The 25017-nt window shown below is 46.6% G+C and overlaps 2 protein-coding genes across 4 annotated transcripts; one reads left to right on the top strand and one right to left on the bottom strand.

Annotated features, from left to right (window-relative positions):
• Positions 1-14706: 14706 nt before the first annotated feature.
• Positions 14707-17470, top strand: TAF13 (TATA-box binding protein associated factor 13). The gene is made up of 4 exons (XM_049824371.1): positions 14707-14802; positions 15018-15096; positions 15601-15698; positions 16592-17470. The coding sequence occupies exons 1-4, from the start codon at positions 14776-14778 to the stop codon at positions 16760-16762; spliced, it is 375 nt and encodes a 124-aa protein (XP_049680328.1). The 5' UTR covers positions 14707-14775; the 3' UTR covers positions 16763-17470.
• A 605-nt stretch (positions 17471-18075) lies between these two features.
• On the bottom strand, positions 18076-23822 carry NEPRO (nucleolus and neural progenitor protein). 3 transcript variants are annotated; one of them, XM_049824366.1, is made up of 9 exons: positions 23719-23822; positions 23317-23471; positions 22420-22496; positions 22175-22306; positions 21750-21827; positions 20526-20887; positions 19778-19848; positions 19108-19358; positions 18076-18651 (listed from the first exon to the last, which is right to left on the bottom strand). In XM_049824366.1, the coding sequence occupies exons 1-9, from the start codon at positions 23807-23809 to the stop codon at positions 18267-18269; spliced, it is 1602 nt and encodes a 533-aa protein (XP_049680323.1). In that variant the 5' UTR covers positions 23810-23822; the 3' UTR covers positions 18076-18266. The 3 variants fall into 3 exon arrangements, with proteins under 3 accessions (XP_049680323.1, XP_049680325.1, XP_049680326.1); XM_049824368.1 differs by having other exon boundaries at positions 19787-19848; XM_049824369.1 differs by lacking the exon at positions 23317-23471 and having other exon boundaries at positions 23719-23808.
• Between the last annotated feature and the right edge of the window lie 1195 nt (positions 23823-25017).

Below are 25017 nucleotides of genomic sequence, written 5' to 3'. Positions count from 1 at the left end.
TCTTCCAAAAACCCAGAAGGTGTGGGAAATCTAGTACTCAGCCCCCAGTTACAAGAGACATTTCAGAAATTCTAGAACTTGATGATAGGAAAAATAAAATAAGGAACAATACCAACAAAAGTTAGGAAAGAGTTGGCAGGTAGATCTGCAAGCAAGCCGAGCATGACTATGGTTTGCATGCTGTCAGAAGGAATTGCTGACAGCTTTGGCCCACAGCAGCCAGGGTTCAGGTAGCCAAAGTATTTACAACATTTGAGATAAAGGAATAGTTTTGGACAATTTTTAAAGACCATTCTAACAGAAAAATATTTCTTTTATTCCCTCCTTAGTGGCTCTCCAATATGACTCCTAAGGCATACTTAAGAGACATTTGTTATAAACTTAGTATTCTAAAGAGTACTTCTAAGAAATTCACCAGAAATATTAAGAGTACAATAAGCAACTTAAAAGTAATGCAATAAAAATAACATGAAACATGTTTTTACAGTATAAAGCATTTCAAGGTTAAAGTTTGTTTAAGACATTAAGAAACACTAACAGGTCTCCAAGTTGAGGAGGATAAATCTTGTCCAAGCCTTAGATGTTAAGTTACAAAGAAACATGGATCTCCTTGCAGCTGCAGGTGGGAACTTAAGTAAAATACAAGTTAAACAGCATGGGGCATAGGCCCTTCTTTTATAACCTAGCTGAAAAACACATTACTTACTTAAGCAACTGATCTCTGTTCCATTTCCACGGGTCAGGGCAATCGTAAGCACAAATACAGGCTGGGTGGAGAATGGTTTGAGAGCAGCCCTGCTGAGAAGGACTTGGGGGTGTTGGCTGACAAGAAGTTCAACATGACCCAGCAATGTGTTTGCAGCGCAGAAAATGAACCGTATCCTGGGCTGCACCAAAAGAAGCATGACTGGCAGGTCAAGGGAGGTGATTCTCCCCCTCTACTCTGCTCTCATGAGACCCCACCTGGAGAACTGTGTTCAGCTGTGGGGCCCCCAGCATAAGAAGGACATGGACCTGTTGGAGTGAGTCCAGAGGAGGGTCACGAAGATGATCAGAGGGCTGGAGCACCTCTCCTATGAAGACAGGCTGAGAGAGTTGGGGTTGTTCAGCCTGGAGAAGAGAAGCCTCTGCGGACACCTTATAGCAGCCTTCCAGTACCTAAAGGGGGCCTATAAGAAAGCTGGAGAGGGACTTTTTACAAGGGCAGGTACCAATAGGACAAGGGGTAATGGCTTTAAACTGAAAGGGTAGATTAAGATTAGATACAAGGAAGAAGTTCTTCACTGTGAGGGTGGTGAGGCACTGGAACAGGTCGCCCAGAGAAGCTGTGGCATGCCCCATCCCTGGAAATGTTCCAAGGCCAGGCTGGATGGGGCTTTGAGCAGCCTGTAGCTTCGTAGTGGAAGGTGTCCCTGCCCATGGCAGGGGGGTTGGAAATAGATGATCTTTAAGGTCCCTTCCAGCCCAAACCATTCTCTAATTCTATGACTGGGTGCCCCTCCTCTGACATTTTTGACCTAGTTTAGGCTAACAGCAAGGAACATATCTCACAAAAAAAAAAAAAAAAAAGAAAGAAAGAAAGAAAATAATTGTTTATTTAGATGTTGACAGAAGTCAAGTGTTATTATATAGAATGGAAAAAAGGATCTACGAGTCACGTTGTACTTCGGGGAAGTCATTCTGAGCCATGCTTGGCCCCCTGACAGTGAGGGACTGCCACAGTGAGAGACCTAGATACCAATGCAGGCTCACAGACTGAACACTCAGTTACAGCCAGAAGCGGGCAGCATGCACAGAAATTACCACAACACACTCGCGTTGACTTAAGTCCTGCTTTTGATGAAAGAGTGTACTCCACTCTCTGAATTAAACTCAGTTTCAAAGTTGCCAGCCATGGGAAACTGCCATGCTTGTGGGGATTACCTTCAGTTTCCAAGTTGTTGGGCCATAGTCAGTCAATTGTGCGTCAATCTGTGAGAGCAGGAAAAAGGTGAAACTTAACTGAAAAGGCTACACATCCATTCCTGTTTCCTTAACTCTGGAGCTCATGAAGAACATATTTTCTTTTTGGATTTCCACCCTCACTGTCAAGAACAGCAACAGCATCTAACTCCATCTCTTCACAACTGCAAATAGTTTCACTCACCAGCTGTTTGCCCTCCTGCTCTCAGAGCCATCAGTTACTTCACTGAAAAAAAAGACTAAGTCCATTCCGCTTCCTGTATGTTATTTATTATTAAAAGCATAATCTCAAGTTTATTGATCTAAAATAATTTAGCATGTGTCATGGTTTAACCCCAGCCAGCAGCTAAGCACCACACAGCTGCTCGCTCCCTCCTCCCAGCAGGATGGGGAGGAGAATCAGAAAAAAAAAAAAAAAAAAAAAAGTAGTAAAACTCATGGGTTGAGATAAGAAAGGTTTAATAACTAAAGTAAAATATAGTAATAACAATAATGATAAAATATTATAATAATAGTTGTAATGAAAGGCAATGTAACAAAAAAGAGAGAGAAATATAACCCAAGAAAATACAAGTGATGCACAATGCAATTGCTCACCACCTGCTGACCGATGCCTGAGCAGTGATCCACCCCTCCTGGCCAACTCTCCCCAGTTTATATACTGAGCATGATGTTCCATGGTATGGAATATCCCTATGGCTAGTTCGGGTCACCTGTCCTGGCCACGCTCCCTCCCAGCTTCTTGTACACCTGCTTGCTGGCAGAGCATGGGAAACTGAAAAATCCTTCATTTAGGATAAGCGCTACTTAGCAACAACTAAAACATCAGTGTGTTATCAACATTATTCTCACACTAAATCCAAAACACAGCACTGTACCAGCTACTAGGACAAAAATTAACTCTATCCCAGCCGAAACCAGGGCATCATGTTAGAAAGCAAATACTCTTAATTCACAGTGCTCAAATTCAAACCACCTACCAAGCATGGATGCATATAAAGCAAGAAGGAAGAACTTACCCAAAATTGTGCTAAAAGCAGACAAGAGTAAAGCCCAATCTTTTGCCTCAGCTAGGCCAAATTGGTTCTGCATGCAAGCAATGAAACAACCTGTCCTCTTCTCCCTTTCTACCTATACTTAACCCATATTTAAAACCTCAGCATGTTGTAAGAGCATGTACCAGTGCCATCAGGAAACGAAGAAAAAACAAGTTTACTTTAACTTTTTTTTTTTTAATGGTCTAAGAGCTAGTAAAGTCCTAAGTATTTAGAATCCATGCAGATTACAAGGACATTTACTTCCACAAAGCCTTTTTCTGACAGAGCAAGGAACTCTGTGCTGTAACTGTACCAGGATCTTATCTTACCTTATATTGTTAAGTTTCATCTTCAGCTTCTCCTGACCAGAGCTGGGCATCAGCAAAAGTTTATGTGTTCTTTCCTGAGTCACAGATGATCTGAAAGGGAAATTCCAGAGTTCATTTGAGATACCTTTTCCATAAAACCCTGTCACAAAGCAACCTGCAATCTTTCAATTTCTCATTACCGGGGGGGGAGGGAGGAGGAGAAGCCCACAGACTTCTGTATGACACCCTAGCGCTATTTTTCCTAAAATGAGTGTCAGCAATGCAGAATACACAAATTCATACTCAACATATTACAAGTGCACAGGAACTCAGCTTCAAGTCACAAACCAACTGCCAACCAAAGGCAAAGAGAAAGTTGCTCTCACATTAGCTGTTCCATAATTACCTGTTGCAAGGATAAATGTACCTTCTTTACAAGCTCCAGGCCAGTAAGGGTGACAGCATGGTGGGAGTCTGTTACAGACCACCTAGCCAAGGTAAGAAAGTGGATGAACATCTCTCCCCTCTTTAAGCAACTCCAGGAAGTCTCTGTATCAAGACTGGTTCTCAAGGGCGACTTGAACCTCCCTGACATCTGCTGGACGGGCAACACGACGAGACGCTAGCAGTCAGGATTTCCGTGGCGTGTCAGGAACAGCTTCATGATACGGGTATTGGATGGGCCAGCTGTGGGTGACACACAGCTGCATCTGCTGCTCACTAACAAAGGAAGGCTCACTGGGGACATGGTAATCAACTTGGCCGTAGTGGCAATGAAATAGGAGGGGAATAATTAAAGAGTAGCAGATCCTGGACTTCAGCTTACTCAGGGAACAACTACATGTGATCCCATGGAAGGTGGCTCTGATGGGTAAAGGAGCTCAGGAAAGCTGGCAGGTCTTTAATGAGGGCATCCTCCAAGCACAACAATGGGCCGTCCTCATACTTGGGAAGACAAGCAGGCATACTGGGAAATCACTTTGGCTGAACTGGGAACCCATGATGGAGCCCCAACATAAAAAGGCAGCATATAGGAGGTGGAAACAGGAACAGGCTGCAAAGGAGGAATTTAGAAACTTTCCCCAGGTGTGTAGGGATAATGTAAAGAAAGCCAGAACTCGGCTACAGCTGAGACTTGTCAAGGACATCAAGGGCAACCACAACTTCTGCAATTACACTGATAGTAAAAAGCTGAACACAGCAAACACAGGTCTATTGCTGAGTGGAGTGGGTCATACATCCTAATACCTCTGCTTGTCTTTACCAAAAAGGTCTCACAGGCCTTTGAAATATGTAAAAGTGTTCCAAGAGGAGAGCTGCCAGCAGTGGATGAGGATGAAGCTAGGAATTACTCAAAAAAGCCAGACCCCTACAAGTCCATGAGACCTGACAGGCTACAGCTGAGGGTGCTGAGAGCGCTGGCCAATGCTCTTGCAAGGTGGAGGTCTCCGACAACTGGAAGAAAGCAAATGTTGCACCCCATCTTCACAGATGCCAAAACAACAATCCAGGGAATTGCAGGCTCAGCCATCCTTACCTCTGTCCCTGGGAAAATCATGGAGTGAGTTATACTGGAGCCTATTTCTGAGCATGTGAAAGAGAAGAAAGAGTCTGGAGACAGCATTAATTTGCCAAGGGTAAATCATGCCTGACCAACCCAACTACTTTCTATGATAAAATAACTGGATTTTTGTATGAGGGGAGAATAGCAGATGTCATATATCCCAAATTTAGCAAGTTTTTTCACACTGTCTCCTGCATTATTCTTGTATCCAAATTAGGACATTACAGTCTGGATAGGTGCACAACTAAATCAGTAAAAACTGGTTGGATAATTGGACTCAAAAGGTAGTAGTTAGTGGGTCACACTCTACCTACATGGCAGTTACAAGTTGAACACTGTAAGGGTCTGTCCTGGGATGTGTCCAGTTTAACATCTTTACAAGTGATCTGGAAGAGGTGCGTGCCTGCCAAACGTGCATATGGCACCAAACTAGGGGGCACAGTTGACACGCTTAAGGGCAGGGCGGCCACTCAGAATGACCTGGGAGAGCTGAAGGGAAAGGACTGACAGCAACCTAAATTCAACAAGGGCAAGTGCAAGTCTTGCTTAAGGGAAGGAAGAGCTGCTGGCAACCACACAGGCTAGGCACTGGCTGTTTGGGAAATGACCACCTTTCTGACCTCATGGCTGACCCTCTTTTAAGTAGGAGAATGGATCAGACACCTCCCAAGTTCCCTTTCAAACCAAATGACCTGACAACCTAATAATGAGTGTAGTATACAGATTTAGGAAGGGTCACCAAATCTATCTTGGAGTAATTTCTTTGTGCCACAGCTTCAATCTGAAAGAAGTACAACTTTTTTTTTGCTGGGGTGAGAGGCAGCAGCCCAACCCCGTGTTTCCTTCCATTCATCAAACCATTTCTCAGGCAACGAGAGCAAGGGTTTGTCTACACTAGGAGGTGGTTACACAGCAAACTGCTTACTGTAGGCAGAGAACTGAAACAAAACCCCAGGTCTTCACCTACAAAGGAGAATTAGACTTTACGATTTTTTCGCCCGAGGAAAATGCACTCTATTAAAAACCTACTGACATCAAAGTGAGACAAGGGGAGTCAAAAGAATCTCAGTAGATATAATAAAGGGGGATGAAAGATGATGTTTAGTGCTTACTGAGGCAGAGACAGTCCCTGATAAGAAGAGCTGGCCCCAAGAACCAGCCAAGAGGCAGAGACAGTTCCTGATAAGAAGCAGGAGCTGGCCCCAAGAGCCAGCCAAGACTGGTCTTGCAGCTTGGGTGAATACCAAGAAAGCACTGAGCCTGCGCAAGAAAAGAGGTTACTAGCGGTGATGAAGAGGAGTCGTCTATCTTCATCTCTGCGACCACCAGACGACCACCGTAAGGAGGCACTGCGCAAGCGCAGTTGAGGGGAGACTATGGAAATGACCTCTCGGAGCTAATTTTAATATGAAGCGGGGATAGGTCATGCGTATGTATAGGCGTATTGTGAATATGTAACACCTGACTGTATAAACTTGTGGCGAACTGCCAAGTCGGGCGCGCATGACTTTGGTGGGACTACCCCCCCCATGCTGCCCAGCGCTGAATGAACATACACCTACTTTACAATCTCACTGATTGTGGAGTCTGTTTCTGCACATCAGTTTTGGTGAGCCAGGCAGGAGACTCTCTGCTCGGCTGCGGGACCGACAGCCGCTCACTGCGGGAGCAGACAACAACCTCCTGAAGCCGCGGACCAAACGGTATGCGTCACAGAGGGAGCCTGTAAATCGTACGGGCCAGGGCAGCTGGTAAATCGCGCAGACACGTCTGGCGTGCAGCGCAGTCCCCGTATGGGAGGAGGGTACCCTGTATAGTAACAAGGGGAGATTTGCTGACCGATAGAGCGGCTGCTAGCAATCTTGGGGGTAGATCGAGCAAATCCGGGGTGACCGCTGCATCCCAGTATCAGAAGCCAGGACGGACCTGTCGATGACTGGTATATAAGAGGCAGGAGAAGGGTAAGTACACCCCCTCGCAATTGCGTTTGGTACATTTTTGGGGTAAGCGGACCCCCTCGCAATTGCGCTTGGTACATTTTTGCAGCTGCTGAAAGGCTGTCAACTGGAGTGATGATTGTACAATATGAATGTTTGGAAATTTTATGTTAAAAATTTTCTGTGGGTGTGTGGAAACGATATGTTGAAATTTATAGGTGTATGTATGTTTGTTAATGTGTGAATGTCTTTACGTATTAATAGGGGTGATTCCCTGCTTTGTATGTGGGCTTGCAACTGGACTATATAATAATTGGCATCCGGCTTGGGTTTTGTTGAAGTGTAAATCTTGTGGGAGAATGTGGTACTGTACATCTAGCAGACAGAAACCAGACTGCCTTGAGTGTTTTCCCCAAATTCCACACTTTTATGATTGGGAAAGAGCTCACCGAGAATCTGAAATAGTGAGATTGGTGTAAGGGAAAATTTAATTCCAGAAATTTGGGACATGTGGGAGGAAAACTGGGGGAAGACTATAAAGTGTAAGAAACAATTTGCATGGAAGGTTACTAAAAGGAGAAGCCAAAATCAAACTTAAGAATCATTAGGAGAAGTTATAAAATGGGAAACAATCAAGGAGGAGTATTGAGGGAGAGTCCTCTGGGCTGTGTAATTGCCCACTGGAAAGATATAGTTGGGACTGGAGGTACGGAAAGTAAAAAGAAGCTTATTAAATATTGCAATCAGTGGTGGCCATTGTATAAGTTAGAAGGTGATGCTAAGTGGCCACTTAATGGGTCAATAGATTATAATATTCTATTACAACTAATGCTGTTTTTAAGGACAGAAGGAAAATGAGATGAGGCTTCGTATGCAGACATGTTTATCACCCTCCGAAACCATCCGGAGTGGCAAAGGGACTGTGGAATGGTACCCCCACAGGACCCCATGGTGCTCACAGCTGAGTGAGAAAACAAGGAGCTTAGAGGTAAACTGAGGCGGTGTTGTTCGGCATGTAGTATTGGACAAAGATGTACTAAGGCAAATAAAATTCATTAGGCACCAGAACAAGATTTAACTGATTTGTTTAAGCCTCCCCCTCGACCACAGGAACAGGATGCAGACTCGGATAGAACTCTGACCCCCTCAAACAGACAAGCACCTCTCCGAGAGGCGGTGGGGCCGGATGGTGGGACAATGTTAATCAAAGTACCCTTTTCTACTGTTGACCTAAGGGAATGGAAAAAGGTTGCAAAAGATTATAGGAGTGATCTGATAAGTGTAACTAAGCATTTCCAATTTATTGTAAAACAGCATAACCCTGATTGGAAGGATATACAGCTATTATTGGAATATATGACTGAGACAGAGAAACAGCTGATTTCAAAAACAGCAGGGAACCTTGCTGAAGATTATAAGATTACAGGAGGGAATATTTCCCTCTCCAAGACCCAAAGTGGGATGTTAATAGATCTGCATATATGGAAAGATTGCAGGGGTATCAGGAGTGGATTACAAAAGGAATAGAGAACAATCCCCAAAACTATAAATTGGTCAGCTTTATATGCAGTTAAACAGAGTCCTTCCGAGTCTCCATCCGAATTCCTGGATCGACTGAGGGATGTGATGCGCCTCAGCACACCACTGGATCCTGGGTCAGAGATAGGAGTACAACAATTAGTCTCCCTGCTTTTGGGTCAATCTACAGGGGATATAAGGGGCAAACTTCAGAAATTACGCCCTACAGAGGGTAGGAATTTAGAAATATTGTTGGATGAAGCATGGAGAGTATTTAGTAACAGAGAAGAAGGATATAAGCAAGGGCAAAAGAAATTAATGGCTGTTATCCAGGAAGAAAGAGGAAGAGGGCCTAGACAAGACTTGCCCCAACTGGGCAAGGATCAATGTGCTTTGTGTAAGAAATTCGGTCATTGGAAAAAGGAATGCCCAAGGAACAAGAAGGAGGATCAGAGGGCTCAAACAGGAAGAATGGTAGCCCATGTGAAGAGAGATTGATGGGAACCTGGGGAATTGACCCTAGCGGATCCACTGGTTATAATTGAGCTAGGGAAAACACAACAAGAGGTAGAATTTTTGGTAGATACGGGAGCAACATACTCGGTTCTGAATCAAGCTTTGATGGCCCTGGGAGATGATTATGTCATGGTGAAAGGAGCAACTGGCCAAAGTGAAAAGGCATATTTTTGTAAACCTTTAGCATATAAATTAGGAAAACAGTGGGGCATTCATAAATTTTTATATATGCCCAACTCCCCAAAGGCACTTTTGGGAAGGGACTTGTTGGAACAATTGGGAGCAAAAATTGTATTCGAAAAGAGAGAAATTACTCTGGGGGTAAAAGATCAACAATATATTCAAATATTGAGCCTAACCTTAACCAGTCTCCCCCTAGAAGGAAGCATTAACAAGGACATCTTAAATAAGTGTGCCCGGGGATATGGGCTACTGATGTACCTGGAAGAGCAAAAAGTGCTCCACCTGTTGAAGTTAGGATCAAGGAAGGCCAAAAGCCGGTAAGAATTAAACAATGTCCCCTAAAGAAGGAAGACAGAGAAGGAATCCAGCGGGTGATAGAAAAATTTTTGCAGCTGGGATTATTAAAAGAGTGTGAGTCTGAATTCAATACCCCTATATTACCTGTTCGGAAGCCCGATGGGTCATATTGGGTGGTCCAAGACTTACGGGCGGTGAATAAGATGACTGGAGATCTTTACCCGGTAGTGGCGAACCCATGTACCCTGTTGACCGTATTAACACCTGAACTGACTTGGTTTACTGTTTTAGATTTGAAGGATGCTTTCTTTTGCCTCCCTCTCCATGAAGCCAGCCAAAAATTATTTGCATTTGAATGGGAAAACCCCAAGAGTGGTCGAAAGATCCAGCTCACTTAGACGGTGTGGCCGCAAGGATTTAAGAACAGTCCTACCATTTTCGGCAATCAGCTTGCAAAAGACTTAGAATCCTGGGAAACCCCATCTGAGGAGGGGAAGCTGTTGCAGTATGTGGATGATATCCCTATCGCCACGAAAACAGAGAAAGATTGTATGACATAGACGGTGAGTCTGTTGAATTTCCTGGGACTCCAGGGGTACTGGGTATTCAAGAAAAAGGCACAGGTAATGCAACGCAAAGTGAATTATTTGGGCTATGAAATTAGTGTGGGACAAAGAACTTTGGGACAAGCCCATAAAGAGGCAATATGCCAAACTCAGAGACTTCAGATAGTAAAAGAGTTACTGACTTTTCTGGGAATGACGAGGTGGTGCCAATTGTGGATCTATAATTATGGATTGCTTGTTAAACCACTGTATGTGTTGACAGCCACTGAGCAGAAACACCTTGAGTGGAACAAGGAGACCAAATGAGCCTCTGAGCTACTGAAAAAGGTTTTGATGTCGGCCCTGGCCTTAGGACTCCCAGATGTAAGCAAGCCATTTCTTCTTTACTCTCACAAGAAGCAGGGCGTTGCCCTGGGAATATTAGCACAAAACCTGGGTCCACATCGACGGGCAGCTGCCTACCTCTCTAAGCCGTTAGACACTACTGTAAAAGGTTGGCCTGGATGCCTGCGGGCGGTTGCAGCTGTGATACTGAACATACAGGAAGCCCGAAAATTTACTCTGGGCCAGAAAATGACTGTTTTGGTGTCTCACACAGTAGCAACAGTACTGGAAGCAAAACGGTGGACACTGGCTCTCTCCACAAAGATTCCTGAGATATCAAGCTATATCGGTAGAGCAGGATGATACGGAGATGGTAGTCAGTAACATTGTCAACCCAGCTTCTTTGATCAGTGGGAACACAGGAGAACCGGTACATCATGACTGTTTGGAAACCATCAAAGAAACCTACGCCAGCTGCCCAGACCTGAAAGACAGCCCCATGGAAAACAGGGAAACTTGGTTCACAGACGGAAGCAGTTATGTCCTAAATGGTAATCGACATGCGGGATACGCTGTCACCACCAGCCAAAAGGTAACAGAATCAGGGGCTTTGCCCATGAACACCTCTGCACAGAAGGCAAAAATAATTGCTCTAACCCGTGCCCTGGAACTGGCCCAGGGCAAAGTTGTGAACATTTATACAGACTCAAAATATGCCTTTGGAGTTGTACACGCACATGGAGCAATTTGGAAGGAGAGAGGACTATTGAGTTCCCAAGGGAAAAGTATCAAACACGCAGAAGAAATTCTGAAGTTACTGGAAGCTGTCCAGCTCCCTAAGAAAGGAGCAATTATGCATATTAAGGCACACCAGAAAGTGAGCTCAGATTTGGAAAAAGGGAATGAGCTGGCGGACAGAGAGGCAAGACAAGTGGCCAAAACAAGGGTAAAAATAGAAGGGGCCTTAATTCCTGATAGGTAGATCTCCCTAGAAGTTAAGCCAGAATACACCAAGGAAGATCAGAAGCTCATTACAGATTTACAAGGGTCATATAATGAAGAGGAGTGGGCTCATACCCCACAGGGAAAGCTAATCGTTCCCTCTTGCTTATTATGGCATTTGATACGGGAGGAACATAGGAAAAGACATTGGGGAACAGAGGCTCTGTATAATCATTTGATAAGAGAAATTGTGGCTAGAAATTTATACACCACGGTGAGACAGGTGACTCAACAGTGTGATCTTTGCCTCCAGACGAATCCTAAGAATACCCCCAAGCCAGAAATGGGCCAGACTGGAAAAGGCAATGGGCCTGGACAAAAATGGCAAATTGATTTTACAGAACTTCCAAGAAAAGGGGGGTATCGATATTTATTGGTATTAACTGATAACTTTTCAGGTTGGCCAGAAGCATTCCCAACAAGAACGGCTAAAGCTCGGGAGGTAACTACAATACTGGTACAAGAGATAATACCACATTTTGGGGTTCCAGCAACCATATCCTCTGACAGAGGACCACATTTTGTCTCAAAAATAGTACAACAAATTAGCCGCCATTTGGGTATAGATTGGCAGCTTCATACTCCATATCACCCCCCAGTCGAGTGGTCAAGTGGAAAAAATGAACCACTTAATCAAAGAGCAAATTGTGAAATTAGGACAAGAAGCAAATTTGACATGGTTTCAGTCTCTCCCTTTACCCCTTTTGCGTACACAAACAAGACCAAGGGTGAAAGAAGGACTGAGCCCCTTTGAAACCCTGTATGGACAACTCTATGGGATACAGAGAGGGGTGTCTGTACAAGCGGGGGATGAAATTATGACTTCTTACATGGTAGCATTAGGTAAGCAACCTAATAAAAATCAGGAAGCATGTGGTAGGGACTCGAGGGAGAGGTTTGGATGGGCCTGTATATAATATACAACCAGGAAATTATGTGTATATAGTCTCTTACAGAAAAAACTCTGGAGCCACAGTGGGAAGGACCATTTCAAGTATTACTTACCTCCTTCACCGCGATTAGGATCAAGGAACTAAGCGCCTGGATCCATCACACTAGGGTGAAGAAAGCACCCAAAGGACAATGGACTTCACAAGAAAAGGGACCTTTGATGCTCAAATTTGAGAGACATTGATTGTCATGCTCCTGAGTTGGACCTTGCCCAAGAGGCAGGCTTGGGATCAAAATACTTATTTAAATATAACAGAGAGTATCTCGAAAGCACTAAATTTATCAGACTGTTGGGTATGCAATCCCCTTCCTTGGGGGAACATGGAACTCCCCTTTTTAGGAATCCCAACCACAAATTGGACATCTCTTACTAGGGACAGGCCAGACAGGAATGGATCATGCCCTTATGGAAAGGGAAATACCCAGCAGGGACCCAGCTTTGATCTGGAGGTACCTGACCCTAAAGAGGTCTTAATTACTGGCCGTTGCTTAAATATTACTGATAATATTTGGGGAGACATGGACAATTGTAGCCTTGCAGAAAATCTGGGAACTTTTGATAAAGAAGAACTAGAACGTCTTGGACTGAACTTAACTATCAGTTTCTATTATATCCGGAAACCAAAGAGGGGGCCAGGAAAGTGGGGGCGAGGACAAGACAGAAGGGAGTCGCATCTCGGTCCAAGATGCAACATAGGGCCTGGATACTGGTGGCTCTGTGGGGATGGCAGGGCCAGAAAGAGTTTACCCCAGAATTGGAAGGGACACTGTGTTCGGGGGTACCTCACACCTCAGACCAGTATATTCGAGGGAGCTTCACCACCCCGAGGGTTTCTGAGAACACCTTGGCTCCATGTAAAATGGACTGAAAACCCACTAATTATTCGAGGTACTGGGTACCATAGTTTTGTCCGATGGTTAATCCCCTCTTTAGCGAGGGTAAGTGAATTGGAGAAAGCCATTGTGAATATATCTGCTACATTAGAGATTATAGAAAATGCTACAACTGATGCGATTCGAGGGCTGCAACTGGAAATACAATCCCCAAGTAAAGTAGTACTCCAAAATAGAATGGGATTGGACATGCTTTTAGCAAAAGAAAGGGGCTTATGTGTAGTTATAAACCAAACTTGCTGTACCTATATCAATCAAAACCAACAAATTGAAACAGATATTGAAGAGATATGGGAAAAGACTAAAATACTACATGAAGCTTCCCAAGATGACACTTCTTGGGGCGTGACAGACATATTAGAAAAATTAACCTCCTGGTTGCCAAATTTGGCATGGCTGAAGCAATTGTTTGTCACTATAATAATCATCATTCTCTTGTCTGTGGTCCTTTGCATATTGGTTCGATGTGGCTTTTGGTGCTTTAAGAGTACAGGAGACTCTTACAGTGAATGGAAGAAGAATCAATTACGATGGAAACTCGAGACCAACAAATACTTTGAGAGGATCCTAGATAGGGAAACAATGTATTAGAAGTACTAGGATTAGATATAGTAAAAGAATTTACTATTTTCTAGAAAAGGGGGGACTGAAACAAGGGGAGTCAAAAGAATCTCAGTAGATATAACAAAGGGGGATGAAAGATGATGTTTAGCGCTTACATTGTTGAAATTAGCTGAGGCAGAGACAGTCCTTGATAAGAGGAGCTGGCCCCAAGAGCCAGCCAAGACTGGTCTTGCAGCTTGGGTGAACACCAAGAAGCACTGAGCCTGCGCAAGAAAAGAGGTTACTAGCGGCGATGAAGAGGAGTCGTCTATCTTCATCTCTGCAACCACGAGACGACCACTGTAAGGAGGCACTGCGCAAGCGCAGTTGAGAGGAGACTATGGGAATGACCTCTCGGAGCCAATTTTAATATGAAGCGGGGACAGGTCATGCACGTGTATAGGCGTATTGTGAAACTCTATGTATATGTAACACTTGATTGTATAAATTTAAAGCAAGCTGCCGAGTCGGGCGCGCACGACTTTGGTGGGACTACCCCCCGTGCTGCCCAGCGCTGAATGAACATACACCTACTTTACAATCTCACTGACTGAGGAGTCTGTTTCCGCACGTCAAAAGCGGCTGAATAGGACGCCGGCCTCGCAAGCGACGCCTGCAGCCGGCGTTGTGCCCCAGCGGCCGCGCTCACACGGAACGCCAGCCGCCCCTCGCCCCGGCCGAGCCCGCAGTACCTTCTCGCCGGCTGAGCAGCCGTTTCCTCAGAGAAACCCGCGCGTTCCGGCACGCCCGGCCTGGCTCCGCGGCGATGGGTCTCCAGAGGAGAGCGGAGCGGTAAGGCGGGACGGCAGCGCCTCAGCCCTCCCCGCCGCCGCTCTGTGCGGGAGCGCCGGGCGGGACAGCGGGCCCAGCGAGGCGGGGAGGGCCGCGGGAGCGGAGCCGGCACCGAGAACCCGCCGGGGAGCGCAGCCGCGGGCGGAGAGGAGCGGGACGAGGCCGGGCCGGGCCGCGCCGGGCCGCCCCAGACGCTCCGCCGCACCACAACATGGCGGCCCCCGCGCTGAGGGGCGGGGGGGCTGAGGAAGCGGAAGCGCCCCCGCCCCTCCCGGAAGCGCTCCCGCCCCTCCCGGAAGCGCTCGTTGGGGTCGGGCGGCCATGGCTGACGAGGAGGAGGATGCGCCGGTGAGTGGCGGCGAAGGGGGTCGGGAACGCTGGATGGGACGCTCCGGTCTGCATCCTAAGCGCAGCCGGGCAGCCCTCGTGTGCGGCGGAGGGGCGGCGGGCGGCCCAGGCCTCGCCCCGGGCCGGGGGGGTAGCGGGAAGGGGAGGGAAGGGGTCGGGTCCCCCCGCCGCCCCGGCCGCTGACGGCGGCCTCTGCTCCGCTGTGCCCGTTCTAGTTTGAAGAAGACGCGGAAGAAGCCGGCGGGGGCCTGGACGGCGGGCAAGGCAAGAGGAAGAGGCTGTTCTCCAAAGAGCGTGAGTCGAGCCGGGCCAGAAAGCCGTGCCCAGCGCTGGCGGGTTTTAAGGACGGTGACCTTCCCCCAAACGTAGCTGAAATTCTTGAGGCGGCAGCTACCGAGTTCCAAAAAGCAGTTTTCCGTAGCAAAACAACGGCTTTCATTCTGTACCCCAGCTGGAAGTGCAGAAAACTGTCGTGTGGACCTCCCAAAAAATACTAATGCATCCTCTGAACCTAACTGTGCCAAAAGTCACACAGTCAGTGTTCAGCGCTTGGTAGGCTGAATGCCTATTTAAAGAGTCTGTCATCAGACATGCTCTTCTGTACATACAGCACCGGGCTTTTGTTGGAGTCTGTCTACCGTCTTACATCCCGTATGTTTGCTCAAGGGTTGTCCTGCCCAACAGACAAGAAGTGCCATCCCGGTGCATCAGTGTGGAGGCTGGTAGCTAACTAGATGCATGCTGCTGACAGTGCTGAACGGATGAAAGCGGCCTCACGCTGAGTGTTTCTTTCTGCAGTAAGATGCATGATGTATGGATTCGGGGATGACCAGAACCCTTACACAGAATCGGTGGACATTCTGGAGGACCTGGTAATAGAGTTTATCACAGAAATGGTAAGTCAGCTCTAGAGAGCATGGTCAAAAAATCCTTGCTAAGACTTCAGTCTTCTGAAGGTTAATACTTCTGACTCAAATACTGCATTATCTCAGGCCCAAAACTTTGATGCTAGTAGCAAAATACTAAACTTAAGCTTTGCTCTTCCAAGATTAAGGCAAAATTCATGCATCTTGCTCCAAGTGGGTTTAGAACAGTGTCTAAAGTCCTTAAGTAGCAGTTAGATTAGTATTGGTGGTGGGAAAATACACGGCTGACTTTGGGGTTCACTGTGGCATCACTGTATGTGCCACTGACAAAAGACAAGGCTCAGCTTTGAAAGTCTATTGACTTTTTGTGTACTCCCAGTATCTTTATGTGGATAGGAATGTAGCTCTGTGCTACAAAAGAAACGCAAGCTTCTGGGGCCTGAAGCCATCGCTCTTCCAGACATTTAGATACTGTTTGAAAGTTTGTTTTGTTTTTTGAAAGAAGTTATTCCTACTGTTTGTGGATCCCCTTTCTTTTGAAAGGTTGGCCTTGCCTTCCCTCATCAAAATGCCCTAAACTGTCCTGTGATACAGGTACTTCACACTGCTTTCAAGTTCTGCCTGATGCTGTTCATCTTCAAGCTCTCTGCAGGTTGGGTGTCCTATGTGTAATCTGGCTTTAGTTTTGATGCCATTACTGTTGTGTGTATATAGTGGTATGTGCTGGGTTTAAGTGACAGGCAGCTGGGGACAGCAGAGCAACAGTAACTCCATGGTTTACTTGTGACTAGGATGATGGTGCCCAGATCCTGCAGTCGCTTACTTTTTGATTATAAAATGACAGGAAATAAAGTGGAATTGAGAGCTTAAAAAACATTAAGGGGCAAAGGAACCCTGCTGACTTTCCTCTTTTTCTCTAACAGACACACAAGGCCATGTCAATTGGGCGGCAGGGTCGTGTACAGGTTGAGGACATTGTCTTTCTAATACGCAAGGACCCCCGGAAGTTTGCCAGAGTTAAAGACCTCCTAACTATGAATGAAGAACTGAAACGAGCCAGAAAGGCCTTTGATGAAGCAAACTACGGATCTTGATTTTATGTGCAAGCTGCACTGGGCCATTATTTGGGCACCTGCTGCCCAAAAGGAAGGAACATGATGTGTGGTGTTTGGAGGGGTTATTCAGAATGGAGGTCACTGCTGGGATGTATGCCCTCACTCCCAGCCTTTTCTGAGAAGTATTGAAGCAGCTGAATGTTATCTGATTGTATGTGGTATACTTAGGTATTTTTATACTGTTCTATGAAATGAGAAAAGAGCTCTAAGGGTTCTTGTAATGGCAGGAAGTCTGAAGTAGGACTGTGTTGAATCAGATATCTAGAGGGCTAACAATGGGTGATTCTCGACAACTATTTCAGTTATCACTGGGTATTCCTGTGACAGGAAACCTAGAAAATGGATCTTGGTTAACTGGACAAAGTCTTCAAGCCCAAACTACTATAGAAGTTCTGCTCTTTGCTCTGTATATGTTTTTTGAATAAAACATTTTAAGTTTGTGCCCACTCCTCATAACTAAAATTACATTGATCAATTCACACAAGGTGTGTAATACAGGGTTTTTAGCACTTAATTGGCTAGGAAGGTTATTTTTAATTCTGTCCCAGTGGGCACAGCTCTTTTGTTTTCTCTCAATATTAAGCCTAGGAAGTTGAAGTTAACCTATTCCCAATTTACTTGCACTTACAGCCTTTCCTTACCCCTGTTAGACTGGTGCTCTACAATAAAGCAGATCCCTGTTCTTCATTGAGACAATTTTTTCTTCATATTTGCTGGTGACCCTGATCTTGGGACTTAGTTACAAGCAAGAGCCTGGCAGAAAGCACTAACCCCAGTGCTTGTTCTAATGTTATTTCATTAATACATGTTGGAGTAGCTGTGCCTTACATTGCCAAGCTGGCAGAAATCGCACTTACTTACATTAAAAAGATTTCAGGACAGTGAGAAACATGTTCACCAGGCAGGAGTTTACTATTGCAGGCCACAGCTATGCTTTCCTCTGTTTCTGGAGCAGCTCAGAGGCAGTAGGTTCAGTTAACTACTTATTTCAGGACAAGGATAACAACTGCTGAACAGTGATAATACTGCAAGTCAAGGTTGTCCCCTATACAAGCAGCACAGAAGGAAGGGTGTAAGACTGCTTCTTTGGAAAAGTGGCAGCAGGTCTTTTGTCCTAAGCAGCAGTAAGTGATCAGCTGCAGCCTTCCACTGTGGATGGTTAACTGTTTGTACTGTGGATTTGACAGCAGCACATAACATGGTTGAGCAATAGAGAAAGGACACTGAGTAAGGATAACTCAAAAGTCACTGCTCCTGGAAGAGGCTAGGTAAAAGGATGAAGACTAGTCAACTGTTTGGAACACCCTTCCATTAAAAAAAAAAAAGCTGTTTTACAAAAACATAATAAAATAGTTACACTCTGAATTCTAAGAAAGTAGCAAGTTACCAAGACACCATTAGGGTTCTGGGGGTTTTACTTAAAAAAAAAAAAACCAAACACAAAACTAATTACTTGACCCCTTTCCTTCTTGCAAGTCCAGGGTCAGACACCCATTGCTGCAAAAATAGAATCAATATCCATGTTCTCAGTAACTTCTTTCCATACAGGGCCAGGGCTTCCTTCCAGCAGCAGCTGCTTAGGGGTCTCCGGTGTGCTTAGTTTGACACCAGCATTGAAACGTCCTTCCTGACTCGGAGGCCCATCCTGGTAAGCTGGGAGGATGAGTGATGTACTATTTTCACAGACCCCCAAAATCTCAGGTTTTTGCCGAACAGTCTTCAGAGTTCTCTTCAAGCGCATGGATGATTTGATCCTCCTTTGACAGAGCCGTGCCCTGAGGTACTGCTTTGGCCAGCGTGCGTTTTGTGACCCGTATAGGAGGTATTTACAGACAGATGTTTTGACACAGCACAGTTTTTTCTTCAAGCTTAAGGGGAGGAAGTTGCACAAAACATAACTTTATCAGCTGCTAAAGTGTTACTTCATTAGAGGTTTGGAGACACTTGGTTATTAGCCTTCTCTACCATTTTCTTTGTCATGCCAAGGAGATACAACACCACCTTGTACAATATAGTAGCCACGGCATTCCAAAGACAGACAACACCCCTTGCATCATATAATCATTACCATTAAACATGCACATGATTTAAGTTGCATTTTCATCCTCTTCAGTACTTGGGCATTTGTTAGCCTTTTAAATCCTTTCACAAATGACTGAAGCTAAATAGAATGTTCATGTCAGAGCATCCAGTAACCTGAAGCAGTGATCCCATGTGAGTTTGAAAATAGGTTAGACCACTGCATTTCTCTACACTGTAGCAAAATAGGTAACATTAAAATGTAAAGTGTCAGATCCAGAAACCCCACACCCATGCAAAATTACCTGCATCCTTGAGCCTCCACATGGTGCAGCCGGTTGCTTTTCAACAACTTGTTACGCAGAAAATAAGCTGCTGATTTGAATTTGTTGCCTTTGCACCACAGAATAGCTTTTCTGAGTGCCTCTGACAGTTCCCCAAATGATGTAGCTGTTTGAACCATCTGTACAAGAGATCCAGTATGCTGCGATTTTGCTATACGAGAGGAAAGCGATGCTGACTTTGCTTTAAAAGATGTTGACGCAATGCTTATACCCTGAAATAAAAAAAATACAGAAACAGTCTTTCAAAAACATGACATGCCTGATCCTCTCTGCTGAAGAGGAGCAGAGCACTGATGTTTTTGTGATAACATTCCTTATTTCCTAAGGAGAAAGTGAAAGAGCAGTCTTGTTTTGTGGAATACAAAAAGAAGAGGCAGGCAATTAGAATTTGTATTCCTGTCTACTACTGACTTGCTCGCTGATCATTTCACTTGACATACCAACAAAAGCTCAAATTCCTAAGCAGAAATTATAAGTGATTTTCAGTGCAACACTTCCATGCTAACTTAGGTTATTAGACAAGCAAAAATGAGGCAGGGAAAGAGGACATTTTAAATCAGGGATACCATGTTTTGAGTGTTAGGGTCTTTAAAGTAAAAAAAAAAAAAAAAAAAAAAGCATGAAACAGTACCGTACAAACCTCTTGTGTTGGAGGTCTGGATGGTCTAAGTAAGCTCTTCACATCAAACCCCAGGTGCTTCCCTACAAAGTGAGAGGAGCGTTCCTATTACGAAGTAAATACAGTTTTAAGTCTTTGCACAGAGACACCACAATGCTTTGCCCTGCTGAGTTCTCAGATCATCTGCCATCTCAGCAGGCTCACACTTGTACTCAACATTTCCAGGCAAACTCAAGGGGACTACACTCATTTCACATGGCAGCTGGCAAGGTATGAAGAGGATGCAGAGATTTGCAGATGGCTGCAAAGGAGAACTTAATGGGTAAAAGCTGCACACAAACACCCGGATGCCTGCAGTCACTGGCCATAGCCCTGACTGCAGGGGAAGACTTGGGCACAGCCCAGAACCAGCAAGCACAGTATGGACTGCAGACAGTGCTCTTAGCTTTCCTCACTGTCCTTGGTCCCCATCTATGCAGAAGCAGGAAAATACAAAGTAACTGTTCACAGGATCTGTATACTGCATTCATTACCTGCTTCTCCCCATGCTGTATCACATTTTAAAAAAACAAACAAAAAAACCCAAACCTCACAATACTGACATTATCCACAGCTATATAAAGGCAAGGGCATGTGCAGCATTCTCTTCTTCCAAGGACAGGAAAGGGGAGTTTGTACTAGAACCACACTCTGTTGGACAGAAGTTGCGGTCAGTCTCTGAGATGTCAGAAACCAGTAGCACTGTAGCACAAGGCTTTACCTTTGCTGGCTCTGGTCACCAGAACTGGCTCTCCGATGTCCATGGGGCATGGGACACTACGGTTGTTCACAGCACTCGTGCAGGTCACAGAATTTCTTGTTTTCCCAACCTCTGACACTGCTTCTGGCATTATTGGGAAGTGCTTCTTCAGCCAGCTGGTAGGTTTTTTTGTTGTAAGCATTCTAGCCTTTTGCTTCTTCACCTCATAAGAAATCTTAACTCCAAGGAAGTTACTGATATCAGAAGGGAAGGTAAACCCCTTGATATAAGGCATCTGTTGGGTCTCAGATACCAGATGAAGTGACGTCAACAACATGCCATACAAAGACATGAGGCTCTGCAATACACATCTGTACTGAATCCTAAAGAGAGAAGACAGAAAAGTCAGGAGTCTCCTCCTGCAAAACCTTGTGCTCACTGAAGAACTACCTTCAGCTCAAGCAAGCTGCCCTTTCCCTATTCCCCCTCAATAGAAGCTTATCTTTTTACACTCCATCACCAGGCTTTCCTTAATATTAGTCTGAGATTTAAGTAACAGTTCAAGATCAGATTGTAGGAGGGAGCTTCCCCAGAGCTTTGCCAAGTGTGACACCTGGGACTCATCAGGTTCTCAGGTCACATCCAAATCATTTGACATAAGCTCTTCCCCTAAAAGCAATCTGTACCAACTCAGGACAACAGTGCTAGCACGGATGCCATACAATCGCCTGCTCTACATTTACTGGGGAGACAGATTTCTTGTGCCAAAGAATATTCTACCAAGTTGTTCTACACAATGCTGTTACTCCTTCAGCTACAGACAGCAGTTACTTTCTCATATTGAGAGAGACCAGCACACTGATTTTCCTGGAAAGCTCAGCAGTTACCATAGAACAACTTTATCCCAGCCGTTCCTTTTCAGCATGAGGCGGGACTTACTGCTCACTGCAAAGAGCACCAGATGTTAGTGTTTGCGGCAGGCTGGCATTAATACCATGATTTTATTAGTGCTACATACAGTTTGGTATGAACCAAGAACAAAGCCTTCCATAACAGCACATAAGAAGTCTCTCTCCACTTGGATTACTCTTCAGGTGCTAGAATCAAGTCCAAAAGGATGCAAGGACCCACCCCCCCAACTGAATAAAGCTCACTCAGCAGCAAGGCCTAATTACAAGCCCTTCTCCCTGACAGGCACGTCAAACAGACAGACAACAAACAAGACAGACTTTTGAATACACAAACCATAGCCGGCTCAACAACCCTGAAGCCACAGTGTTCAAAAGTATGAATTCTTCCGAGCAGAGATGTTTAACGGACAAGCTGAAGATTACACCAGTTAAAGATAAAAAATAAACAGCATGTAATGAGACCCGCTGAACACACCAACCAGAGGCAATTCACAAGGCAATATTATCCTGGATAATTTGTGAGATGAGTATCCAAACTTTGGGTTGCTCAAGGCTGGAACAGCAGCCAGCCAACAGCCTGAGGTCCCTACATAATAACTTGAAAATAAGATGTTTGGCTATCAAAGAAACTTCAAGTTGCGCGTATGAATTACACAGTTGAATCCATCAGCAATACAGGGCCTGCAGCAGACCTAGTTTTGGTCTCATGAGGTGCTGCTGGTGAACTGTAAGAACATTTTCATGGTTAAAAAAGGATACAGAAAAGCTTTACAGCAACAGTCCAGTAGACGCAGTATGAGCTTGCAACCTCCCAATACCTTCAGAGCCACTGTTTCCAGCGTAGGCTGGCTGGGTACTAAGCACTCTGCATGGGCTTGGGTTGTACTTTTCCTGTGTTGATACAAGGATGAGGAGATGGTTACGATCTAGCATTCCCCCCGCCCCGCTTTAGCTCTGCAGACTCAGTTAACGGATAGTATAACATATGGGATCATGATACATACTTGGGAATCAGTTGTGCCAGAGTTTCAATGCAGCCCAGCAAGTTCATTTTCCATAGGCGCTTCAAGCATTGTTCTACCTAGAAAAAAAGAAAACTCCTTTGATTGGTATTTTGAGAGATGGGAATGCCTTGGTCTAAGAACTGTCACTGTATTAAGTGACACCTTCCACTATTCAGTTTAACAGCACAAATTGCAGGTTTGCATGATGGAACATTCTAGTATGTTCCTATATCTGCACTATGATGAAAAAGATCCCTTTATCACACTATTGTGGATATGGAATTAAGTGAAGGGCTAGAGTAAGCCATTGTTAATTGGTGCTGCATGGTTTCCTCTGCTGTATATGTTTCCCCTGCCTTTGGTACTGGCCTTCAAGAATGAAAATGTATAAACAAATCGAGATGGTAAGAACAATTCCTATTCTATTTCAAAACAGTTATTTGAAGATACTGATAATCTCTTTACCAGAAAACTGGTAAGGAGTTTACTTTTCATCTTAAAACAGAAAGTGCCTAATAGCGTAGCCTAGGATTATTCTTCCCCCTTCCCATTATTACAATTAATTGAGAAAGAAAACCCCGTATTACTCGTACCTCCTATTCAAAGATATGGAATTATACCTACTGCAGGTCTCAGCTTGCGCAGGAGAGACTGAGTATTGGCTCCTTGGGGCTGGAAAGCACAAATTGCCCTGGCTGCACAGTGCCATGAAACCCACCGAACTGAACTGTGAGGAGGCTTAAAGCCGACGAAAAGGCACCTGCTCCAAACCGCTTTTTGCGCGATGCTCCGGGCATCGAGCGCTACTCCGAAGGCCTTTCGGGGACTGCTGACTGGGGGCCGGGGCGCAGCGACTAGCTGCCGGCTACCTGCCGGCCAGCCGGGGCTGCTCCTCACCTGCTGCAGGGCCAGGTAGGGCCGGTGCCGGAGCAGCCTGTGGTGGTAAACGTAGAGCACGGCCCGCAGGACGCGTCCCTCGGCGGCCAGGCCTGTCCCCGACAGCCGCTTGCCGGCGATGTCGCACCGCCGCCGCAGGGCCGGCAGCCACCTCACTGCGGGCGGGAGACGGCCACCGCCTCAGCGCCCGCCTCAGGCGTCCCCCAACGGTCCCGCCTCCCGCGGCCGGCGAGCACGCACCCACCGACCGACCGACCCACCGACCGACCGACCGACCCGCCGCAAACGCCGCCGTCCCGCACGGCGCCCGCCTCCCGGCCCCCCTCGGGCCCGCGCCCCAGCCCAGCCCAGCCCAGCCCAGCTCAGCTCAGCTCAACCCGGCCCGGCCCCCGCGCCGGGGACCTGCAGGGTGTTTGGCCGCCAGTGCCACCGTCGCGCTGCTCGCGGGCCAGGGCACGTCCAGCCGGTTCCACGCCGCCTCCGGCGCCGCCATCTTCCCCGGGGTGGGGCGGCGCTGCGCAGGGCAAGGAGGGAGGCCGAACGCGGGCGGGACCATGTTGGCGGGGGTGGGCGGGCCGGACCAAGTCACCCCGGGGCGGGTGGGGTCGCTGCTCTCCGGGGCAGGCCCTCCAGCCGGGCGGCCCGGTGGAGGGTGCCCGTCCTGGGCTTCGCTGCTGGGTCCCCGGTGCCTGGCGTGCCTTCGCCCCTTCCCCGCACGCCACGGCTCGTGTGCTGCTGGGTGCCTGGCACCGCGGAGGAGAAGCTCCCGGGCCTCCCCAGCCACCCGTGGCCGCGGGGAGCTGCGGGCCGCCCGCTGCAGGCGGGAGCGGGAAGGCCCCTCTCGGGGTCCCGGCCAAGCACCGTGGCACGGCTGATGCCTGGGGCAGGGTAAAGGCCGCGGGGCAGCCCAGAAAACACGGCACGGCCCTGAGCCCCCGGGCCGTGTTGCCTGTGAGCACCCACCACGTGGCCCGGCGATGCCGGGGCACGCTGGCCTGGACACCTCTCCAAGGCCCGGGGCCTGCCTGGCGCGCTGCATTCCCAAAGTGTCAGAAGTGGGAAGGGAAAGAAATAGGAGCGGTATTCACGCTTTTTAAACCTCGCGCTTCTTCAGCGTCTGCCCCAGGAGTTCGGGCTGTTCAGAGCCAGCGGGGCAGCAGCTGAGGACCCCTGCAGCAGAATTGTTCAGGGGGTGACCCCGTCACAAGCCATGCAACTGTCTCCTCCCATCGCATCACACACATACAGAGCCCAGAGTGCAAAAAAAAGCTGGGTAACTGTCCTGGTTAAACCACAACAGTAACTTACTCCACACCAGGAGCAATTTGTATCGCATTTTGAACAAGGAAGGGCGTCGTGGTTTAACCCCAGCTGGCAACTAAGCCCCACACAGCCGCTTGCTCACTGCCCCCCTCAGTGGGGTGGAGGAGAGAATCAGAAGGGTAGAAGTGAGAAAACTGGTGGGTTGAGATAAAGGCAGTTTAATAGGTAAAGCAAAAGCCGCACATGCAAGCAAAGCAAAACAAGGAATTCATTTACCACTTCCCATCAGCAGGCAGGTGTTCAGCCATCTCCAGGACAGCAGGGCTCCATCACATGTAATGGTTACTGGGGAAGACAAAACACCATAAGTCTGAACATACCCCACCTTCCTTTTTCTTCCCCCAGCTTTATAAGCTGGGCATGACATCATACGAAATG

This window comes from Accipiter gentilis, chromosome 21, assembly GCF_929443795.1.
Source record: "Accipiter gentilis chromosome 21, bAccGen1.1, whole genome shotgun sequence".
Classification (NCBI taxonomy): domain Eukaryota; kingdom Metazoa; phylum Chordata; class Aves; order Accipitriformes; family Accipitridae; genus Astur; species Astur gentilis.
This window is presented reverse-complemented; position numbering and strand designations above follow the sequence as displayed.

What these genes read in the sequence shown, in the direction of transcription:
- TAF13 (XM_049824371.1), top strand. Translation starts at nt 14,776, where the DNA reads ATGGCTGACGAGGAGGAGGATGCGCCG. An exon ending in ACGAGGAGGAGGATGCGCCG is followed by an intron (nt 14,803 to 15,017) that starts GTGAGTGGCGGC and finishes TGCCCGTTCTAG; the next exon opens with TTTGAAGAAGACGCGGAAGA. An exon ending in GAGGCTGTTCTCCAAAGAGC is followed by an intron (nt 15,097 to 15,600) that starts GTGAGTCGAGCC and finishes TTCTTTCTGCAG; the next exon opens with TAAGATGCATGATGTATGGA.
- NEPRO (XM_049824366.1), bottom strand. Translation starts at nt 23,809, where the DNA reads ATGGCGGCGCCGGAGGCGGCGTGGAACCGGCTGGACGTGCCCTGGCCC. An exon ending in TGTTGCTGTAAAGCTTTTCT is followed by an intron (nt 21,828 to 22,174) that starts GTATCCTTTTTT and finishes TGTAATCTTCAG; the next exon opens with CTTGTCCGTTAAACATCTCT. An exon ending in CAACACAAGAGGTTTGTACG is followed by an intron (nt 19,359 to 19,777) that starts GTACTGTTTCAT and finishes TTTTTATTTCAG; the next exon opens with GGTATAAGCATTGCGTCAAC.